This window comes from Ovis aries, chromosome 5 (genome assembly GCF_016772045.2).
Source record: "Ovis aries strain OAR_USU_Benz2616 breed Rambouillet chromosome 5, ARS-UI_Ramb_v3.0, whole genome shotgun sequence".
NCBI classification, from domain to species: domain Eukaryota; kingdom Metazoa; phylum Chordata; class Mammalia; order Artiodactyla; family Bovidae; genus Ovis; species Ovis aries.
The window spans coordinates 11951777-11972196 of NC_056058.1; the positions used below are offsets into that span (position 1 = coordinate 11951777).

At 40.9% G+C, this 20420-nt stretch overlaps 2 protein-coding genes across 2 annotated transcripts in view; both read right to left on the reverse strand.

Moving 5' to 3' along the window:
• LOC101110589 (olfactory receptor 7E24-like) overlaps positions 1 to 19437 on the reverse strand; it is a 38108-nt gene extending 18671 nt beyond the window's left edge. Inside the window, exon 1 of the mRNA XM_060415434.1 lies at positions 19299 to 19437. Coding sequence (XP_060271417.1) covers positions 19299 to 19327 — 29 coding nt within the window. The 5' untranslated portion in view covers positions 19328 to 19437. The remainder of the gene's footprint in view (positions 1 to 19298) is intronic.
• Positions 10322 to 11465, reverse strand: LOC101111096 (olfactory receptor 7E178-like). Its single transcript, XM_015095714.3, is given in 2 exon segments — positions 10322 to 10618; positions 10621 to 11465. Coding segments are annotated over 2 exon segments (828 nt in total). The 5' UTR covers positions 11363 to 11465; the 3' UTR covers positions 10322 to 10532.
• Positions 19438 to 20420: the final 983 nt, after the last annotated feature.

Genomic DNA, 20420 nt, shown 5'->3' on the forward strand with positions numbered 1-20420 from the left:
AGTAGAGGTTGGATTTTCAAAGCTACAATATTAAAGAAAAGCAGAAGGAAAAAGGAAGAAAGAAAAAAAGAATTATTAAAAACAAACAAACAAACAACAACAAAAAAACACCAACAACCATCCAAAGAGTATATATGGTGTTTGCCTTAAAAAAAAAAAAAAAAGTCTTTTTTTTTTAATAGTAATACTAGGTTATAGAAATAAAAATTAGAGGAGAAATAGAAGATTTAACAATTAAAAAAAGCTCGGAAAAAAAAGAAAAAAATTGCAAAAGGCAAAAAAAGAAAAAAAAAGAATGATTTTAAAAATATTAAAAATTAAAAATATATCTGGCTCTTCTCTGATGTTATGGGCCGTGTGGGCTCACTTCCAAGGTGGTTCCTCTGTTTAACTTCTTCTGTTTGCTGGTTTTTAGGCTCACTAGTTCAGTCGCGCTGTGGGGAGGGGGGATGCTGCAAACAAATAGCACTGTCGTGTGTACACAGTATCTCTGCCCCGCTTGACCTGTCCTTCCTCGCGGCGCACAAACCGCTCCGGCTCTACGATGCTCAGCCGGGAACCGTCTGGGGCCAGCCCTAGGCTGCGTGCACTTCCCCGGTCCAAGCCGCTCAGGTTCGGCCCTCAGGCAGCCCTCAGAGGCACAAATGCGGCTGGGACTGCGCTTTGTGCCCTTCCCAGGTCCGAGTAGCTCAGGAGTTTGGCGAGCGCGATCGCCGCGGCTTGTCACCTTTTCCGCCGCTGCCGCTCAGCTCTCTGGGTGGACCGCTGGCGCACCCCGTGAGGCAGACTGTGACTGTCCAGCACCCCAGAAGTCTTAGCAAAGGAGCCTGCTTGCAGTTAGGTAAGTAAAGTCTCTCCGGGTCTGCAATTGCCCCTTTCCAGTCCTTACGGCTCTGGCTGCCTGTCCCCGGCGGGGAATGGTCTGCAGCCGGCTTTTTCTGTTCCGTCCTTTGTTCTGTGCTCAGTCCTGGCGGTGTCTTATGTTCGAGCTTTTCGCGTGGTAGCTATCCCACAGTCTGGTTTGCTAGCCCAAGTTAGATCGTTCTGGTGGAGCGTGGGGCGTTCGTGCCCAATTCTTACAAAGCACTGCAGCCCGCGCCTCCCGCGCGTCCCTGCCCTGCCCCCACTTCCCAATGGCGGATGCAGGCGTCTGTGCTGCTTTTCCGCTGGGGGAGTTACTGGTGGGCTTGTAATCTCTTGGTTTTAATTATTTATCTATTTTTCCTTCCTGTTATGTTGCCCTCTGTGTTTCCAAGGCTCGCCACAGACTCGGCAGGGAGAGTGTTTCCTGGTGTTTGGAAACCTCTCTTCTTAAAATTCCCTTCCCGGGACGGGCTTCCCTTCCCGGGACGGAGCTCCCTCCCCACCTCCTTTGTCTCCTTTTTCGTCTTTTATATTTTTTCCCTACCTGATTTTGAAGACAATGGTCTGCTTTTCTGGTTGCCTGATGTCCTCTGCCAGCCTACAGAAGTTGTTTTGCGGAGTTTGCTCGGCGTTGAAATGTTCTTTTGAGGAATTTGTGAGGGAGAACGTGATCTTCCCGTCCTATTCCTCCGCCATCTTTCCCTCCCTCTGCCATGCCCTCTTACAGGGGATCTTCCCAACCCAAGGATTGAACCCAGGTCTCCCACATTGCAGGTGAATTCTTTACCATCTGAGCCACCGGAGAAGCCCAAGAACACTGGAGTGGATAAACTATTGCTTCTCCAGGGGGTCTTCCCAACCCAGGAATTGAACCGGGGTGCCTTGCATTGCAAGTAGATTCTTTACCAGCTGAGTTACCAGAGAAGCCCAGGTTCAGTTCAGTTCAGCTGCTCAGTTGTGTCCGACTCTTTGCAACCCCACGAATTGCAGCATGCCAGGCCTCCCTGTCCATCACCATCTCCCAGAGTTCACTCAAACTCACGTCCATCGAGTCCGTGATGCCATCCAGCCATGTCATCCTCTGTCGTCCCCTTCTCCTCCTTCCATCAATCGCTCCCAGCATCAAAGTCTTTTCCAATGAGTCAACTCTTTGCATGAGGTGGCCAAAGTATTGGAGTTTCAGCTTTAGCATCATTCCTTCCAAAGAAATCCCAGGGCTGATCTTCTTCAGAACGGATTGGTTGGATCTCCTTGCAGTCCAAGGGACTCTCAAGAGTCTTCTCCAACACCACAGTTCAAAAACATCAATTCTTCGGCACTCAGCTTTCCTCACAGTCCAATTCTCGCATCCATACATGACCGCTGGAAAAACCATAGCCTTGACTAGATGGACCTTAGTTGGCAAAGTAATGTCTCTGTTTTTGAATATGCTATCTAGGTTGGTCATAACTGTCCTTCCAAGGAGTAAGCGTCTTTTAATTTCATGGCTTCAATCACCATTTGCAGTGATTTTGGAGTCCCCCAAAATAAAGTCTGACACTGTTTCCACTGTTTCCCCCATCTATTTCCCATGAAGTGATGGGACCAGATTCCATAATCTTCGTTTTCTGAATGTTGAGCTTTAAGCCAACTTTTTCACTCTCCTCTTTCACTCTCATCAAGAGGCTTTTTAATTCCTCTTCACTTTCTGCCATAAGGGTGGTGTCATCTGCATATCTGAGGTTATTTGTATTTCTCCTAGCAATCTTGATTCCAGCTTGTGTTTCTTCCAGCCCAACATTTCTCATGATGTACTCTGCATATAAGTTAAATAAGCAGGGTGATAATATACAGCCTTGACGTACTCCTTTTCCTATTTGGAAGCAGTCTGTTGTTCCATGTCCAGTTCTAACTGCTGCTTCCTGACCTGCATACAGATTTCTCAAGAGGCAGGTCAGGTGGTCTGGTATTCCCATCTCTTTCAGAATCTTCCACAGTTGATTGTGATCCACACAGTCAAAGGCTTTGGCATAGTCAATAAAGCAGAAATAGATGTTTTTCTGGAACTCTCTTGCTTTTTCCATGATCCAGCAGATGTTGGCAATTTGATCTGTGGTTCCTCTGCCTTTTCTAAAACCAGCTTGAACATCAGGAAGTTCACGGTTCACGTATTTCTGAAGCGTGGCTTGGAGAATTTTGAGCATTACTTTACTAGTGTGTGAGATGAATGCAATTGTGCAGTAGTTTGAACATTCTTTGGCATTGCCTTTCTTTGGGCTTGGAATGAAAACTGACCTTTCCCCGTCCTGTGGCCACTGCTGAGTTTTCCAAATTTGCTGGCATATTGAGTGCAGCACTTTCACAGCATCAGCTTTCAGGATTCGAAACAGCTCCACTGGAATTCCATCACCTCCACTAGCTTTGTTTGTAGAGATGCTTTCTAAGGCCCAGTTGACTTCACATTCCAAGATGTCTGGCTCTAGATTAGTGATCACATCATCATGATTATCTGGGTCATGAAGATCTTTTTTGTACAGTTCTTCTGTGTATTCTTGCCACCTCTTCTTAATATCTTCTGCTTCTGTTAGGCCCATACCATTTCTGTCCTTTATTGGGCCCATCTTTGCATGAAATATTCCCTTGATATCTCTAATTTTCTTGAAGAGATCTCTAGTCTTTCCCATTCTGTTCTTTTCCTCTAGTTCTTTGCATTGATTGCTGAAGAAGGCTTTTTATCTCTTCTTGCTATTCTCTGGAAGTCTGCATTCAGATGCTTTTATCTTTCCTTTTCTCCTTTGCTTTTCATCTCTCTTCTTTTCACAGCTATTTGTAAGGCCTCCCCAGACAGCCATTTTGCTTTTGTGCATTTCTTTTCCATGGGGAAGGTCTTGCTCCCTGTCTCCTGTACAATGTCACGAACCTCATTCCACAGTTCATCAGGCACTCTATCTATCAGATCTAGGCCCTTAAATCTATTTCTTATTTCCACTGTATAATCATAAGGGATTTGATTTAGGTCATACCTGAATGGTCTAGTGGTTTTCCCTATGTTCTTCAATTTGAGTCTGAATTTGGTAATAAGGAGTTCATGATCTGAGCCACAGTCAGCTCCCGGTCTTGTTTTCGTTGACTGTATAGAGCTTCTTCATCTTTGGCTGCAAAGAATATAATCAATCTGATTTCAGTGGTGACCATCTGGTGATGTCCATGTGTAGAGTCTTCTCTTGTGTTGTTGGAAGAGGGTGTTTGCTATGATCAGTGCATTTTCTTGGCAAAACTCTATCAGTCTTTGCCCTGCTTCCTTCCGTATTCCACGGCCAAATTTGCCTGTTACTCCAGGTGTTTCTTGACTTCCTACTTTTGCATTCCAGTCCCCTATAATGAAAAAAGACATCTTTTTTGGGTGTTAGTTCTAAAAGGTTTTGTAGCTCTTCATAGAACCGTTCAACTTCAGCTTCTTCGGTGTTACTGGTTGGGGCATAGACTTGGATAACTCTGATATTGGATGGTTTGCCTTGGAAACGAACAGAGATCATTCTGTCATTTTGAGATTGCATCCAAGTACTGCATTTCAGACTCTTTTGTTGACCATGATGGCTACTCCGTTTCTTCTGAGGGATTCCTGCCTGCAGTAGTAGATACAATGGTCATCTGAGTTAAATTCACCCATTCCAGTCCATTTTAGTTTACTGATTCCTAGAATGTTGACGTTCACTCTTGCCATCTCTTGTTTGACCACTTCCAATTTGCCTTGATTCATGGACCTGACATTCCAGGTTCCTATGCAATATTGCTCTTTACAGCATCGGACCTTGCTTCTATCACCAGTCACATCCACAGCTGAGTATTGTTTTTGCTTTGGCTCCATCCCTTCATTCTTTCTGGAGTTATTTCTCCACTGATCTCCAGTACCATAATGGGCACCTACTGACCTGGGGAGTTCCTCTTTCAGTATCCTATCATTTTGCCTTTTCATACTGTTCATGGGGTTCTCAAGGCAAGAATACTGAAGTGGTTTGCCATTCGCTTCTCCAGTGGACCACATTCTGTCAGACCTCTCCACCGTGACCTGCCTGTCCTGTGTTGCCCCGCAGGCATGGCTTGGTTTCATTGAGTTAGACAAGGCTGTGGTCCTAGTGTGATTAGATTAACTAGTTTTCTGTGAGTATGGTTTCAGTGTGTCTGCCCTCTGATGCCCTCTTGCAACACCTACCATCTTACTTGGGTTTCTCTTACCTTGGGCATGGGGTATCTTTTCATGGCTGCTCCAGCAAAGCACAGCCACTGATCCTTACCTTGGAAAAGGGGTATCTCCTTACCACCACCCTTCCTGACCTTCAACGTGGGATAGCTCCTCTAGGCCCTCCTACGCCTGTGCAGCCACCACTCCTTGGGTTGCTCCTCCTGACTGCCGCCCCTGGCACATATATATGGAATTTAGAAAAATGGTAGTGATAACCCTGTATGCAAGATAGCAAAAGAGACACAGGTGTATAGAACAGACTTTTGGACCCTGTGGGAGAGTGAGAGGGTGGGATGATTTGGGAGAATGGCATCGAAACATGTATAATATCATGTAAGAAACAAATCACTAGTCTAGGTTCAATGCAGGATACAGGATGCTCGGGGCTGGTGCACTGGGATGACCCAGAGAGATGGTATGGGGAGGGAGGTGGGAGAGGGATTCAGGATTGGGAACTCATGTACACCCGTGGCAGATTCATGTTGATGTATGGCAAAACCAATACAGTATTGTAAAGTAAAATAAAGTAAAACAATAATAATAATAATTTAAAAAATTGCAACAAAAAAGATTATGCAAATAAAGTACTCAACAGAACACCTGGAAAAAATTTTAAAAATATAAAATATTTTTAAGATTTTTTTTATTAGCTACTAGACCATAATACAAAAGGTAACTACAAATCAAGAAGTAATACCTGAAGAATAATATAAAAAGACATGAAAACTAAATTTCACTTGCTTAAGTCTCTTTGCATAGATATGTTTTTCCTTTTTTTTTCCCATGGAGGATAATTGCTTTACAATATTGTGTTGGCTTCTGCTATTCATCAGCATGAATCAGCCACAGGTATGCATATGTCCCTTCCCTCTGGAGTCCCCCTCCCATCTCCCATCCAATCCCATCCCATCCCTCTAGGTTATCACAGAGCACTGGGTTGAGTTCCCTGTGTCTCATATCAAATTCTCACTTGCTATTTATTTTACATATGCTGATGTATAAATGAAAGGGAATTACTCATCTTTTGAGTGTGCTTGGGCTGCCAGGGATAAACTATAAAATCTTTGCAGATATAATAACATTCTACACATTCCCCTCTGTACTTACTGGGCTGGGCTGCATCTCTGCTAGAACATTACCAAGGAGCACAGACTCACTGACCCTCTCCTGCCTGGTGTGTGATAAAGTCTCAGGGTCCCTCCTCAGGATGGGCAGGAAGACAGAATCAGGCTGAACCTTATGATGCAGGCTCCTGCAAAGGATAAAGATGTGGGTGTGGAGTCACAATATTAAAACTGACAAACTAAAGAGCTCTAGGCACAAGCCAATTGTTTACAATGATTTGACCTTAGGGCTCAATGCCCAAAGCTCATCATTAGCCAGTGGGACAATGTTGTCTCTATCTCTGGGGACTTGTTAATATTAACAGAAAAGGAAAAGAAGAAAAGTGAAAGTCCTGGGCAGGGACTCAGGCCCTCTTCTCCTCAGAAGGAAACTCACCTGTACTCTTGCTTCTTACTTCTAATTTACAGGTTCTTAACATAAAACTCAGACATTATTTCACAATCAAAACACTCAGTGTGGTCTTGATATCTGCAAATTGATCGTATCAGTCATGAGTCTATGCAGCATTAGATCCATACAAAGGATATGATACACTTTCCATTTTCACAGTTAATATTTTTTTCTAAGGAAAACTTCTTATTTTCCTTTCCTCACCCTGGCTCAGCTGGTATCAGAAATGGTGGACATCACTTTTTGCTAACTTGAATGAATCTTCAGTTCTAGGTTTTTTCTCTAAATGAATTACTTTGGCATATTAGAAAACTATTGATATTTACTTATTATTTTATTACTGATACTTTAAATATTTCCGTGTGCCTCCCAGAAGGTTGCATTCAAGGTGATAGCCAGGGCTGCAGGCATCTCAAGATTGAATCAGCAGGGATCCACTTTCGAGCACACTCATGAACCTGTCGGCAGGATTGATCTGTTCACACAATATTGTCCAAAGAACTCCTTCAGTTCCTTGACACTTGACATCCTTGCCTGGTGGGGAGTTGAGTTTTATCTGACTGAACTATCAATAAAACAAGAGAGAGATGCAGCAAGAAGAAAGCCAGATTATTTTACTCTCTTCCCAGAATTGACTTCCCAACATTGTTCCACATTCTCATTGTTGGAAGTGGGTCTCTATGTACATGTCACACTCAGTGGGAAGGTAAATACACAAAGCAATGAAAACCAAGAGTTGGGACATTGGGAGCTTTTCAGATACTGCCCACCACACAATCCTCATTCTCTATAAAGACTTTGTCCTCAAAACAATTCAAGACTCAGGGCTTGTCCATCTGCTTTCCAGCATATCCCCAAATTCATCCTACCACCATGATCTCAACAAAAATTTCCTGGACACAAACTAGAATATAGGTAGAACTTCCTCTCCCCTAGGTACTTCTGCAGATCCCAGTCTACTGCTTCACGTAATACAGTCTGAAGTAGACCCCTGGTTTCTGTTATACTAAGAGAGCCCCTCCATCAACATCAGGACAACCTGCAGCCATTTCATGGATGAATGTAATAAATGTTCCATGCGCTTCCAGTTTCTGCTAACTACATTGGAATCTACTTGATCCAGAATATATTTTCTTTAGGTTTCTTTGTGGTCTCAGTGCTTGAAGACTTTTACAAAATGTGGTTTGGGCTCACCTGTTTTTTAATAGTGGATAAAGTGGGATGTTTGTGGATAGTGGTATGATGTAATTTTTTAAATTCTATCTACAACTATGGAGAACAGCATGGAAGTTCCTTCAGAAGCTAGGATACAACTGCCATATGACCCAGCAATTCTACTACTGGGCATATTCCCTGAGAAAACCATATTTCAAAAAAAAAGACATATGTATTCCAATGTTCATCAGCGCACTAGTTGCAATAGCTGAGACATGGAAGCAACCTAGATGTCCAACTACAGATGAAATGGGTAAAGATGTGGTACCTATATACAATGGAATACTACTCAGCCATAAAAGAAATAAAACTGAGTCCATTGTAGTGAGGTGGATGAACCTAGAGTCTGTCATACAGAGTGAGATGTCAGAAAAAGAAAACAAATATCATATATTAATGCATATATACATATATATATATATATGTAATCTAGAAAAATGGTATTGATAAACCTATTTGGAGGGCAGGAATGGAGCACCTGATGTAGAGAATGGATTTGTGGACACAGTGAATGAAGGAGAGAGTGGGATGAAAGGAGAATGTAGCATCGACATATACACACTATCATGTGTAAAATGGATACCTGGTGAGAAGTTGCTATAGAACACAGGGAGCCCAATCTGTTGCTCTTCGACGACCTAGATGGATGGGATCAGGGGAGAGGAGGGAGGCTCAAGAGGAAGGAGTCTCAAGAGGAAGGTGATATATGTATAAATATGATTCACGTTGTGTGGCAGATACCAACACAACATTGTAAATCAATTTTCTTCCAATTATAAGAGCATAAAAATTTTTTTTTAATGCCCACACATATTGATTGTAATTTCAGAGTGATATGTATGGAACACCCCTATTCTTTGTAAAAGGTAAAAATAATAATAATAACTTCTTGCATTTGCTTTTGCCTACCTGAATATAGAGAAGTGGATGAAAGAAATCCTAGGTGCAGTCCTCAATTAATCCAGCAAGTGAGGTTGGAGAAAGGAGTGGAAGGATGATTTTCTTTATAGCTCTATTGCTGGCTTGTCACAATGAGTGGATGTTGTTTTTGTAAAAAACCAATTGAGAAAAATAAACAGTTGATGAATGAGTAAAAAAGAAAAAAAAAAAGTGAAGGAAGCTATAACCCCAAGGCCTTGAGGGATATAAAGGGAACAGTTGAGGATTTAGGGTAAAGGGAATTTTACTGACCACAATTGAATGTATATAAGATGACCACAAGATGGGAAATAGAGCAGGGATTTTAGAGCTCCACCCCAAGCAAAGTATATAAATGTGAATTTGGAGCAAAATTGATAGCTTCACAACCAGCACACAGACCCAATTGTATGGTGTGAAGAGAGAACATATGTGCAAATCATTTTCAGGAATAATTGGGGAAATAAACTGCCAGTTGTCTTTTCATATTGTCCCTTACTGAGCTCTGATCGCTTTAGCATCTTCGCCCATGAGCAGTTAGGACCCAAGGCATAGAGGGCACCTTTGAATGAAAGTATTGATTCATATCAGTAATTCTTAGCAGAATCATTGAGTTCTTTTTTTTTTTTTTTACCATTACTTCTTTTTTTTTTTTATTTTAGTTTTTTTTTTTAAATTTTAAAATCTTTAATTCTTACATGCATTCCCAAACATGAACCCCCTCCCACCTCCCTCCCCATAACAACTTTCTGGGTCGTCCCCATGCACCAGCCCCAAGCATGCTGCATCCTGCGTCAGACATAGACTGGCGATTCAATTCACATGATAGTATACATGTTAGAATGTCATTCTCCCAAATCATCCCACCCTCTCCCTCTCCCTCTGAGTCCAAAAATCCGTTATACACATCCTCATCCTCAGGGCACAACCAAATCCAGTTAAATCAGAATCTCTGTTGTTGAGACCCAATTGTCAGTATTTTTACATTTCCTGGATGATTTTCATAAAAACCAGGACTAAGAAGAGGTTATATGCGTCCTCCCACATAAACTCCATATGCAGAATTGATAAATAGAAGCGAATATGGAAAATATCAATGTGATGGTGAGGATGTAGAACAATGAGAACTCCTCTGTTCTTTCATGGAAGTGGAAGGGCTTAGTGGCTCAGTCATGTCCAACTCTTTGAAACCCTTTAGACAGTAACCAGCTGGGCTCCTCTGTCTATTGCTTTTGGGCTTTCTAGGTGGTATTAGTGGCAAAGAATTAATCTGCAAATATAGAAGACATAAGAGACACAGGTTTGATCCCTCGGTTGGGAAAATTCCCTGGAGGAGGAAATGGCCACCCACTTTAGTATTCTTGCCTGGAAAACTCCACTGACAGGGACCTGGTAGGCTACTATCCATGAGGTCACAAAAAGTCAGACACAACTGAGCAACTGAGCACACACATGGAAAATATACAAGAACTATGGGAAAGATGTAAGTTGTAAATATGCAGAAAAAGTTGTTCATCTTACCAGGATGCTTGGGCCGCTAACAATAAAATGAAGCATCACTACAGTAAAATAATATTCAATCCTGCATTTATTAAGCTATACAAAAGATCCCAGAATATTCCCGCAGTCTCATTAAAGACATCAAACTCAGCAACACTCAGGTGTTAAGCAAGGAGAAGTGTTGAAGGCCAGAAGAACTACAAAAGCGAGGTGATGAGAGGGGTAGAATGAGGCCCACATGCATAGTTTTGTTGCATTTTCTAACCTACATTCTAAATGAATGACACAGGTACTGAGATTACATTGTTTTGCTGAGGAACCTGAACATGGCCCTTTTGATGTCTCTATTCCTGAGACTGTAGATGAAGGGATTCAGCATGGGGTGACCACAGTGTATACCACCGAGGCCACTGCATCCTTCCGGGGAGATTGTGAGATGGCTGAGCTGAGGTACACACCAAGGCCTGTTCCATAAAATAAGCAAACAACTGTCAGGTGAGAGCCACAGGTGGAGAAGGCTTTATACCTCCCACCTAATGAGGGGACTCTCAGAATGGAGGAAAAAATTTTATAGTAAGAGAAAAAGATACCTGAGACAGGGAGAAACCCAAAGATGGTACCAGCAAAATACATGACTATGTTACTGGTGAAAGTGTCAGAACAGGCAAGCTTGAGGAGTAGAGAAGGGTCACAGAAGAAATTAGAAATTTCCACATCCTTGAAGCAGGTGACTTGTAACACAATCCAACTGTGCACCTGGGACTCCAAAAGACTAACAAAAGAGGACACCAAAACTAAAGAGCAACACAGGCATGGGTTCATGATGACAGTGTAGTGCAATGGCTGACAGATGGCCACAAACCTGTCATAGGCCATCACAAGCAGAAGTGTATCATCCAAACAACCAAAAAGGGTAAAAGTAGACATCTGTGTCAGGCAGCCCACATAGGAAATGACTCTTCTGTGAGTTTGGATATTCACAATCATATTGGGGACAGTGCTGGAGATGAAACCAGTGTCTGCCAAGGACAGGTTGGAGAGGAAGAAGTACATGGGTGTGTGGAGGCGGGAGTCAGAGGTGACAGCCAGGATGATGAGCAGATTCCCCAGCATGGTGACCAGGTACATGGACAGGAATAGGATGCAGAGCAAAGGCTGCAGTTCTGAATCATCTGAGAGGCCCAGGAGGAAGAATTCTGAGACTCTTGTTAGATTTCCAGCTTTGTGCTGCTTGGACACCTTTGGAAGAAGAAAAGAGGGTTTGAAAAATAGGAAATGAGTAAATGGGCATTGAGCACTGTTTTGGAGCATATTTTGGTTTCAAACAATTCATTTCTAAGACCATATACCCCAGTACCTTCAGCAATATTTCTCAGTGACAAATTCTGTTTAGAACTGTTTCCTTCTTGGTTTATGTGTTATTCACCTCTGTCAATACACCCATACTTTATAAAACTTCACTGAAAAGTGAAAGGGAGGGAGGATATTAGAGGTAATACCTCCAGGATCTCAGTAAAATACAGCTTTCTTTTTTACATATGTTAGTATATATGTTTCCATGCTACTCTCTCCATTAGCCTGAATGAGACACTCTTTTCCTCCTTAAGAAAAATTAAATTCCAATTTAAAGAAATGAAGCCACATATATAAATCTTGTTTTATTCAAATATAATTCCTTCACTTGGAATATCTACAGATCTCTATGAAATATAGGACTATGTCATCTGGATTCTAAATTAAAAATGTTCATAATTATAACACATTTTATATGATATGCAGTGTTTTATCCTTCTTTACTTTTCTGTCTTCCTCCTTCGTGAAATAAGTGATTATTCAAATGTCAAGGTTTTCTTTTGAAGGCAATTTACTATATACTTGATATCTTTGATGGACTCTACAGTCCATGGAATTCTCCAGTCTAGAATACTGAAGTGAGTAGCCTTTCCCTTCTCCAGGGGATCTTCCCAACCCAGGGGTCAAACACAGGTCTCCCACATTGCAGGAGGATTCTTTACCAGCTGAGCCACAAGGGAGGCCCCATTGATGGACTTCAAATTTCAGTTAATATGGTTTAATTAAGTGCACATAATGATAATGGTGACTACAAGGTGGTGTTAGTTTACAGGGGATTGTTAATAATTAATTAATAGTTAAATGACAATGAAAGTTAAGAAAGCCTCTTGAAACGATTTCTTTTATATGGGGTTATTTGTTGCAATTCCACCTCAGCAAAATGTCTGATGTGTGGTACCACTTACATTTTTGGACTTTATTTTGTACTCGTGGGATAATACTACATCATTGTTTTTCTTCTTCTTTTTTTTGGGGGGGGGTATTGACATTTAATTGACAAAATTGCATATATTTGGTTATGAAATGAAGTGTTTTAAAAGATGTCTAAAATGATGATTTTATATATATCAACATTGTGAACGATTACCACAATCAAGTTAATTAGCATGTCTGCAACCTCACAGAATTTCTATTCTTCTGTGTGTGTGTGTGTGTGTGTGTGTGTGTGTGTGTGTGTGTGTGTAGTAACAGTTAAGCAGATCTTTCTTGTCAGATTTCAAGAATATAATACATTATTATTAACTATAATCAACAGACTATAATTAGATCAGAACTTACTCATTTCATAACTGAAAGTTTCTCCACCAGTTTCTCCAGCACCAGTTCTCACAACTACATTTCTAATCCACGGCCCAAGATTTTTACTTTCTTAGCTTCCACACATAAGTGAGATCATACAGTATCTGACTCTACATCTGGTATATGTTTTTTAATAAGCATATTATTTTCCAAGTCCATTCCTGTTGTCACAAATGGCAGGATTTCCTTGTTTTTATGGTTGAGTAACATATAATTGTTTACATACACACATCATGCTTTCTTTATTTATTCATCTGTCAACAGACACATACCCATATTTTCACTATTTAAAATAATAATGCCATGACATGGGAATGCACTTATGTCTTTAAGGTTCTGATTTCATTCCTTTGGCATCTACCCTGAAGTAGGGTTGTTGGATCCTAAGGTAGCTCTACTTCAGTTTGTTGCAGTTTTTAATTTCTTAAGGAATCTCCATTCTGTTCTCTTTTCTTTCTAATTTTTTAATATAAGTTTATTTATTTTATTTTTAATATAAACTTACTTTTTTAAATTGGAGGTTAATTACTTTATAATATTGTATTGGTTTTGCCATACATCAACATGAATCTGCCACAGGTATACACATGTTCCCCATCCTGAACCCCCTCCCTCCTCCCTCCCTGTACCATCCCTCTGGGTTGTCTCAGTGCACCAGCCCCAAACATCCAGTATCATGCATTGAACCTGGACTGGCAATTCATTTCACATATGATATTATACATGTTTCAATGCCATTCTCCTAAATCATCCCACCCTCGCCCTCTCCCACAGAGCCCAAAACACTGTTCTATACATCTGTGTCTCTTTTGCTGTCTCGCATACAGGGTTATCGTTACCATCTTTCTAAATTCCATATATATGTGTTAGTATACTGTATTGGTGTTTTTCTTTCTGGCTTACTTCACTCTGTATAGTCGGCTGCAGTTTCATCCACCTCATTAGAACTGATGCAAATGTATTCTTTTTAATGGCTGAGTAATACTCCATTGTGTATATGTACCACCGCTTTCGTATCCATTCGTCTGCTGATGGATATCTAGGTTTCTTCCATGTCCTGGCTATTATAAACAGTGCTGCGATGAACATTGGGGTACACATGTCTCCTTCAATTCTGGTTTCCTCTGTGTGTATGCCCAGCAGTGGGATTGCTGGGTCATAAGGCAGTTCTATTTCAAGTTTCTTAAGGAATCTCCACATGTTCTCCATAGTAGCTGTACTAGTTTGCATTCCCAGCAACAGTGTAAGAGGGTTCCCTTTTCTCCACACCCTCTCCAGCATTTACTGCTTGTAGACTTTTGGATCGCAGCCATTCTGACTGGTGTGAAATGGTACCTCTGTGTGGTTTTGATTTGCATTTCTCTGATAATGAGTGATGTTGAGCATCTTTTCATATGTTTGTTAGCCATCCGTATGTCTTCTTTGGAGAAATGTCTATTTGGTTCTTTGGCCCATTTTTGATTGGGTCCTTTATTTTTCTGGAATTGAGCTGCAGGATTTGCTTGTATATTTTTGAGATTAGTTGTTTGTCAGTTGCTTCATTTGCTATTATATTCTCCCATTCTGAAGGCTCTCTTTTCACCTTGCTTATAGTTTCCTTTGTTGTGCAGAAGCTTTTAATTTTAATTAGATCCCATTTGTTTATTTTTGCTTTTATTTCCAGAATTCTGGGAGGTGGATCATAGAGGATCCTGCTGTGATTTATGTCTGAGAGTGTTTTGCCTATGTTCTCCTCTAGGAGTTTTATAGTTTCTGGTCTTACATTTCGATCTTTAATCCATTTTGAGTTTATTTTTGTGTGTGGTGTTAGAAAGTATTCTAGTTGCATTCTTTTACAAGTGGTTGACCAGTTTTCCCAGCACCACTTGTGAAAGAGATTGTCTTTAATCCATAGTATATTCTTGCCTCTTTTGTCAAAAATAAGGTATTCATAGGTGTATGGATTTATCTCTGGGCTTTGTATTTTGTTCCATTGATCTATATTTCTGTCTTTATGCCAGTACCATACTGTCTTGATGACTGCGGCTTTGTAGTAGAGCCTGAAGTCTGGCAGGTTGATTCCTCCAGTTCCATTCTTCTTTCTCAGGATTGCTTTGGCTATCCGAGGTTTTTTGTATTTCCATACAAATCTTGAAATTATTTGTTCTAGCTCTGTGAAAAATACCGTTGGTAGCTTGATAGGGATTGCATTGAATCTGTAGATTGCTTTGGGTAGTATACTCATTTTCACTATATTGATTCTTCTGATCCGTGAACACGGTATATTTCTCCATCTATTAGTGTCCTCTTTGATTTCTTTCACCAGTTTTATAGTTTTCTATATATAGGTCTTTAGTTTCTTTAGGTAGATATATTCCTAAGTGTTTTATTCTTTTCATTGCAGTGGTGAATGGAACTGTTTCCTTAATTTCTGTTTCTATTTTCTCATGATTAGTGTATAGGAATGCAAGGGATTTCTGTGTAATAGCTGTACAAATACTCATTGCCACCAACCAAGTACAAGTGTTCTCTTAAAATCCACATCCTACCCAATGTTTGTTGTCTTTTTGTATATAATAGCCATCCTAACAGATGTGAGGTGATATTTGATTTACATTTGGTCTTGCATGTCCTAATGTTACCTGATGTTGAGCACCTTTTACCCAGTGGTCTTGTTCTCCTGGTCATAAACCCTCTTGTTTACTGTTGAGGAGGTTAACACTAGGGAAGGTCCCACTGCCAGGTCAGGACTCAGCTTTCTTATATCAAGGTAACAAATTTTCCTGTCAATCAGTCCTGATAGAGGGGTTGTAATTCTTCTATTACTGCTTTTTATAGGCAATTCAAGTTCTTTATTTTGACATTCAAACTATGACTTAATTGTGGGGAAAAAAAGATTAAAATAGAATAACGCAAAGACATCTGGGCAGTTTCCTTATCTATGAAATTATGACAGTAATTGAACCTACTGAATAGGACTATTGCAAGACAGTTTTTAAAAAATCATTAATATTGCTTAAACAAGTGGTTTTCAGTTCCAGTTGATCTATTATTTACGTGTGCTTACTTAAAAACTACTCACTTACCCCCAGCCTCAGCCTCAAATTATTTTCAGGATCTCTACATGTGAGTTTATTGGTCTCTCTTCTTTGAAGCTGGGCTTGATAAACACTGCTTTAGAATACAGTCTAACACTTAGAAAAAGCTCAATGACCATCATCTATTTATACAATCATGAATTCACACTATTTTTAAAACAGAAACATTTTCTAATATTTGCTTTAGATTTCATATTTCATACAGATTTGAAACATTAACAACAAAATTTAACTTCTCTTGATGTCTCAGCTCAAATCCATTTCTCTGCATGCTGCTGCTGCTGCTAAGTCACTTCAGTCGTGTCCATCTCTGTGCGATCCCATAGACGGCAGCCCACCAGGCTCCCCTATCCCTGAGATTCTCCAGGCAAGAACACTGGAGTGGGTTGCCATTTCCTTCTCCAATGCATGAAAGTGAAAAGTGAAAGTGAAGTCACTCAGTCATGTCCGACTCTTGGCGACCACATGGACTGCAGCCTACCAGTCTCCTCCGTCCATGGGATTTTCCAGGCAAGAGTACTGGAGTGGGGTGCCATTGCCTTCTCCATTTCTCTGCACACACCTCCCTAATAGCAACCAGTGTCATGAACTTGGGTGCACACTTTGTTTCTATGAAAAATGGAAGGGTTTAAACAAAATTTAACTGGATTTATTTTATTCTTGTTGCCATCTCTGTGTCAACAAGATAGAGTCTCTGGGGAATCAGAAATCAATGAGTCTCAGTCATTTCTCTTCATCTATGAAGAATGTGCTTATGTAAACAAAAATAAAATGTCCTGTCAGGAATTGAGCTGCATAAGTTGCTTGTATATTTTTGAGATTAGTTTGTCAGTTGCTTCATTTGCTATTATTTTCTTCCATTCAGAAGGTTGTCTTTTCACCTTGCTCATATTTTCCTTTGTTGTGCAGAAGCTTTTCATTTTAATTAGATCCCATTTGTTTATTTTTGCTTTTATTTCCAGAATTCTGGGGGTGAATACAGTATACTAAAACATATATATGGAATTTAGAAAGATGGCAATGATGACCTTGTATGCAAAACAGCAAAAGAGACACAGATGTGTAGAGCAGACTTTTGGACTCTGAGGGAGAGGGAGAGGGTGGGATGATTTGGGAGAATGGCATTGAAACATGTATACTATCATGTAAGAAACGAATCAGCAGTCTATGTCTGATGCAGGATAAAGCATGCTTGGGGCTGGTGCACGGGGATGACCCAGAGAGATGTTATGGGGAGGGAGGTGGGAGGGGGGGTTCATGTTTGGGAACGCATGTACACCCGTGGTGGATTCATGTCAATGTATGGCAAAACCAATACAGTATTGTAAAGTAAAATAAAGTAAAAATAAAAATTAAAATAAAATGTCCTGTCAGGGATCAGAGCATCAGATCAACAGATATTCAAATTTGATAACATGAAAATTAGCATGGTCATTATTAGTAAAAAAAAAAATCAAAAAAGGAACTTGCCCTTCTCGTATGCCCATCATACAATTATTACACAAAGCATTATTATTATTTTAATCCAACTTCAGTGGGTTTTCTGTCTGTGAACAATCAGCTCAGTTGACATGACTAAATCTCACAGATCCTAAAAAATTTCCCATAACACACTGAGAATGAGTGCAGCATAGAAGACTGAAAGTTAAGTTTTTCTTCTCTCAGTCCCATACCCTAAACTTCACTCTTTTCAGACTTCCTGAAAATGTTTGGCAGAAGTACAGAGATTTAACAACATATACATCTGGGATACATTATTTTGAACTGTTTTCATTTTTCTGAGTAGGAATGGATCACAAGGCTCTGATTCTGTGTCTCCTTTCATGATTGAGGAAACTGAATTTAAGTACAGAGGAGAAAGTGGACATGTGAACTGAAACCCAGGGACAGAGTAAACAGAGATCTATGCTGAAGTGCTATGCTGTGCTTAGTCACTCAGTCATGTCTGCCTCTTTGTAACCCCATAGACTGTAGCCCACCAGGCTCCTCTGTCATGTGGATTCTCCAGGCAAGAATATTGGAGTGGATTACCATGCCATCTTCTCTGCCCAGGGATCAAACCCAGGTCTCCCTCACTGCAGGGTGATTCTTTACTATCTGAGCCATTAGGGAAGCCCACCCTGAAGTTTCAGGTGCCAAATATTTCTATGACTTTTGTCTGTGATTTCAGACATCCTTCCTATAGTTGATGCAGTAAGTGCTACCTAGTAAACTCCAATGTGTCCTCCAGAAAACTCCAAGGGGAAGGGCACAGTGAGCAGGGAGTTTCTGCCCAGACTCACAGGGAAGTGACTGACTGACTGGGTGGCAAGAGGAAGACTGCTCAGATTCCTTGTGTCTTGAGTCATTCTCTTTGGAATGACTGGCTTCAACTTGGCTTTAACACTTTCTAACTCATGACCTGATACATATGACATAAAATGTTGTACTTCTTTTCTCTTATTAATAATAATGTAGGCAGTTATAATTTTGTGCATGCCTGTGTGCTAAGTCACTTCAGTCGAATCTGACTCTTTGTGACCCCCATGGATTGTAGCCGGCCAGAATCCTCTGTCCATGGAATTCTCCAGGCTAAAATACTGGAGTGGGTTGCCATGACCTCCTTCAAGGGATCTTTCCTACCCAGTGATCGAACCCAAGTCTCTCATGTCTCCTGCATTAGCAGGCAGGTTCTTACCTCTAGCACCACCTGGGAAGACCATAATTTGATGCAGATGCAATAAAAATGAAACATAAAACATATAACTCAGAGCCTGACACTTATGAAGTCTTAAGTAACAGTACCTAACATTATGGTTAATGTCATCCTCCTCACCATCTTCATCAGCACTTGCAGAATTATCTGATGTGCTCATGGGGAAGTTTGAAAGTGAAAGTGAAGTCGCTTGGTCGTGTCCAAATCTTTGCAACCCCATGGACTGTAAACTACCAAGCTTCTCCATCCATGGGATTTTCCAGGCAAGAGTCCTGGATAACCATTTCCTTCTCCAGGGGATCTTCCTGACCCAGGGATTAAACCTAAGTTTCCTGCATTGCAGGCAGACGCTTTAATCTCTGAGCCACCAGGGGAGGGAAGTGGGAAAGTTTACAGAGATCTATTCACTGCTCTGGTGGGAAGCATACCAGGCAGAGCCACACCAGTGATGGCGAGAGAAGAACTCTGAATCAGAGTTCTCACACACAAGAACATAAGTGACATAGGGCTCTAATCTGAAATTTGTATACTGGTGCCCTCCCATCTGTCTATTCCAAATGTCATGTTTGCCATATTGTGCATAAAATCATGCTCCCCAAACTCCTCTCATTCATCAGTCACTGTCTCCCTCAGGACTTACTGAGCTAGGCTGCATCTCTGCAGGAACATGACCAAAGAACACAGACTCACTGCCCCTCTCCTGCGTGGTGTGTGATGAAGTCTCAGGGTCCCTCCACAGGATGGACAGGAAGACAGACTCAGGCTGGACCTTCTAATGCAGGTTCCTACAAAAGATGGAGAAACAGGTATGGACTCACAATATTAGAACTGGCAACATAACAAGCTAGAGACACTGACCAATTATTGACAAAGGTATGACCTTAGGGCCCAATGCCCAAAGCTCATCATTAGCCAGTTGGTCCATGTTGTCCCACTCTCTGGAGACTTGTTAATACTAACAAAACAAGAAAAGAAGAAAAGTGAATGTCCTGGGAAGGGTCTGGGTCTTTCTTCATCTCAAGAGGAAATTTCATGTACTCTTGCTTCTTACCTCCAACTTGCAGGATCTTAACATAATGTGAGACATTTTTTTCCCTCAATTTTATCCATTCAATGTGTGGTTTTGATATGTTGAAATCCATTTTATCAATTATGAAATCTATGTAGCAAGAGGTCTAACCAATGATGTGATGCACTTTCCATTTTCAGAGTTAATAATCGTCTGTAAAGAGGACATGCTTTCATCTCTTTACTTTAGTTCACAGTTGATGGGAGGAAACATACAATGGAATGAAAACCAAGAGGTGGGATAAGTGAGACCATCTCATATCCTGCCCACCACACAGGCCTCATCCTCTATAAGGACCTTGTGCACCAAACCCTGCCAAGATCAAGACTTGCCCATCTGCTTTTCAGTATATTCCCAGATTCATTGCATCAACATGCTCTCAACAAAAATGTCCTGAAACAAACTAGAAATGGGTAGACCTTCCTCTCCCTGGGTACACCTTCCTCTCCCCTGGGTACTTCTACAACTTCAGGTCATGCAGTCTCAAGTAGACCCCTGGTTTCTGATACACTAGTAGAGCCCCTCCATCAATGTCCGGACAAACTGCAGCTGTTCCATGAACAGATGCAACGAATTTCCACATGCTATGTTCCACATGTTTCTGATTTCTGGTAATTCAAATGGAATCCACTCAAAGCTGGATATGTTTTCTCTTGGTTTCTTTGTGGTCTCAGCTCTTGAAGACTTTAATAA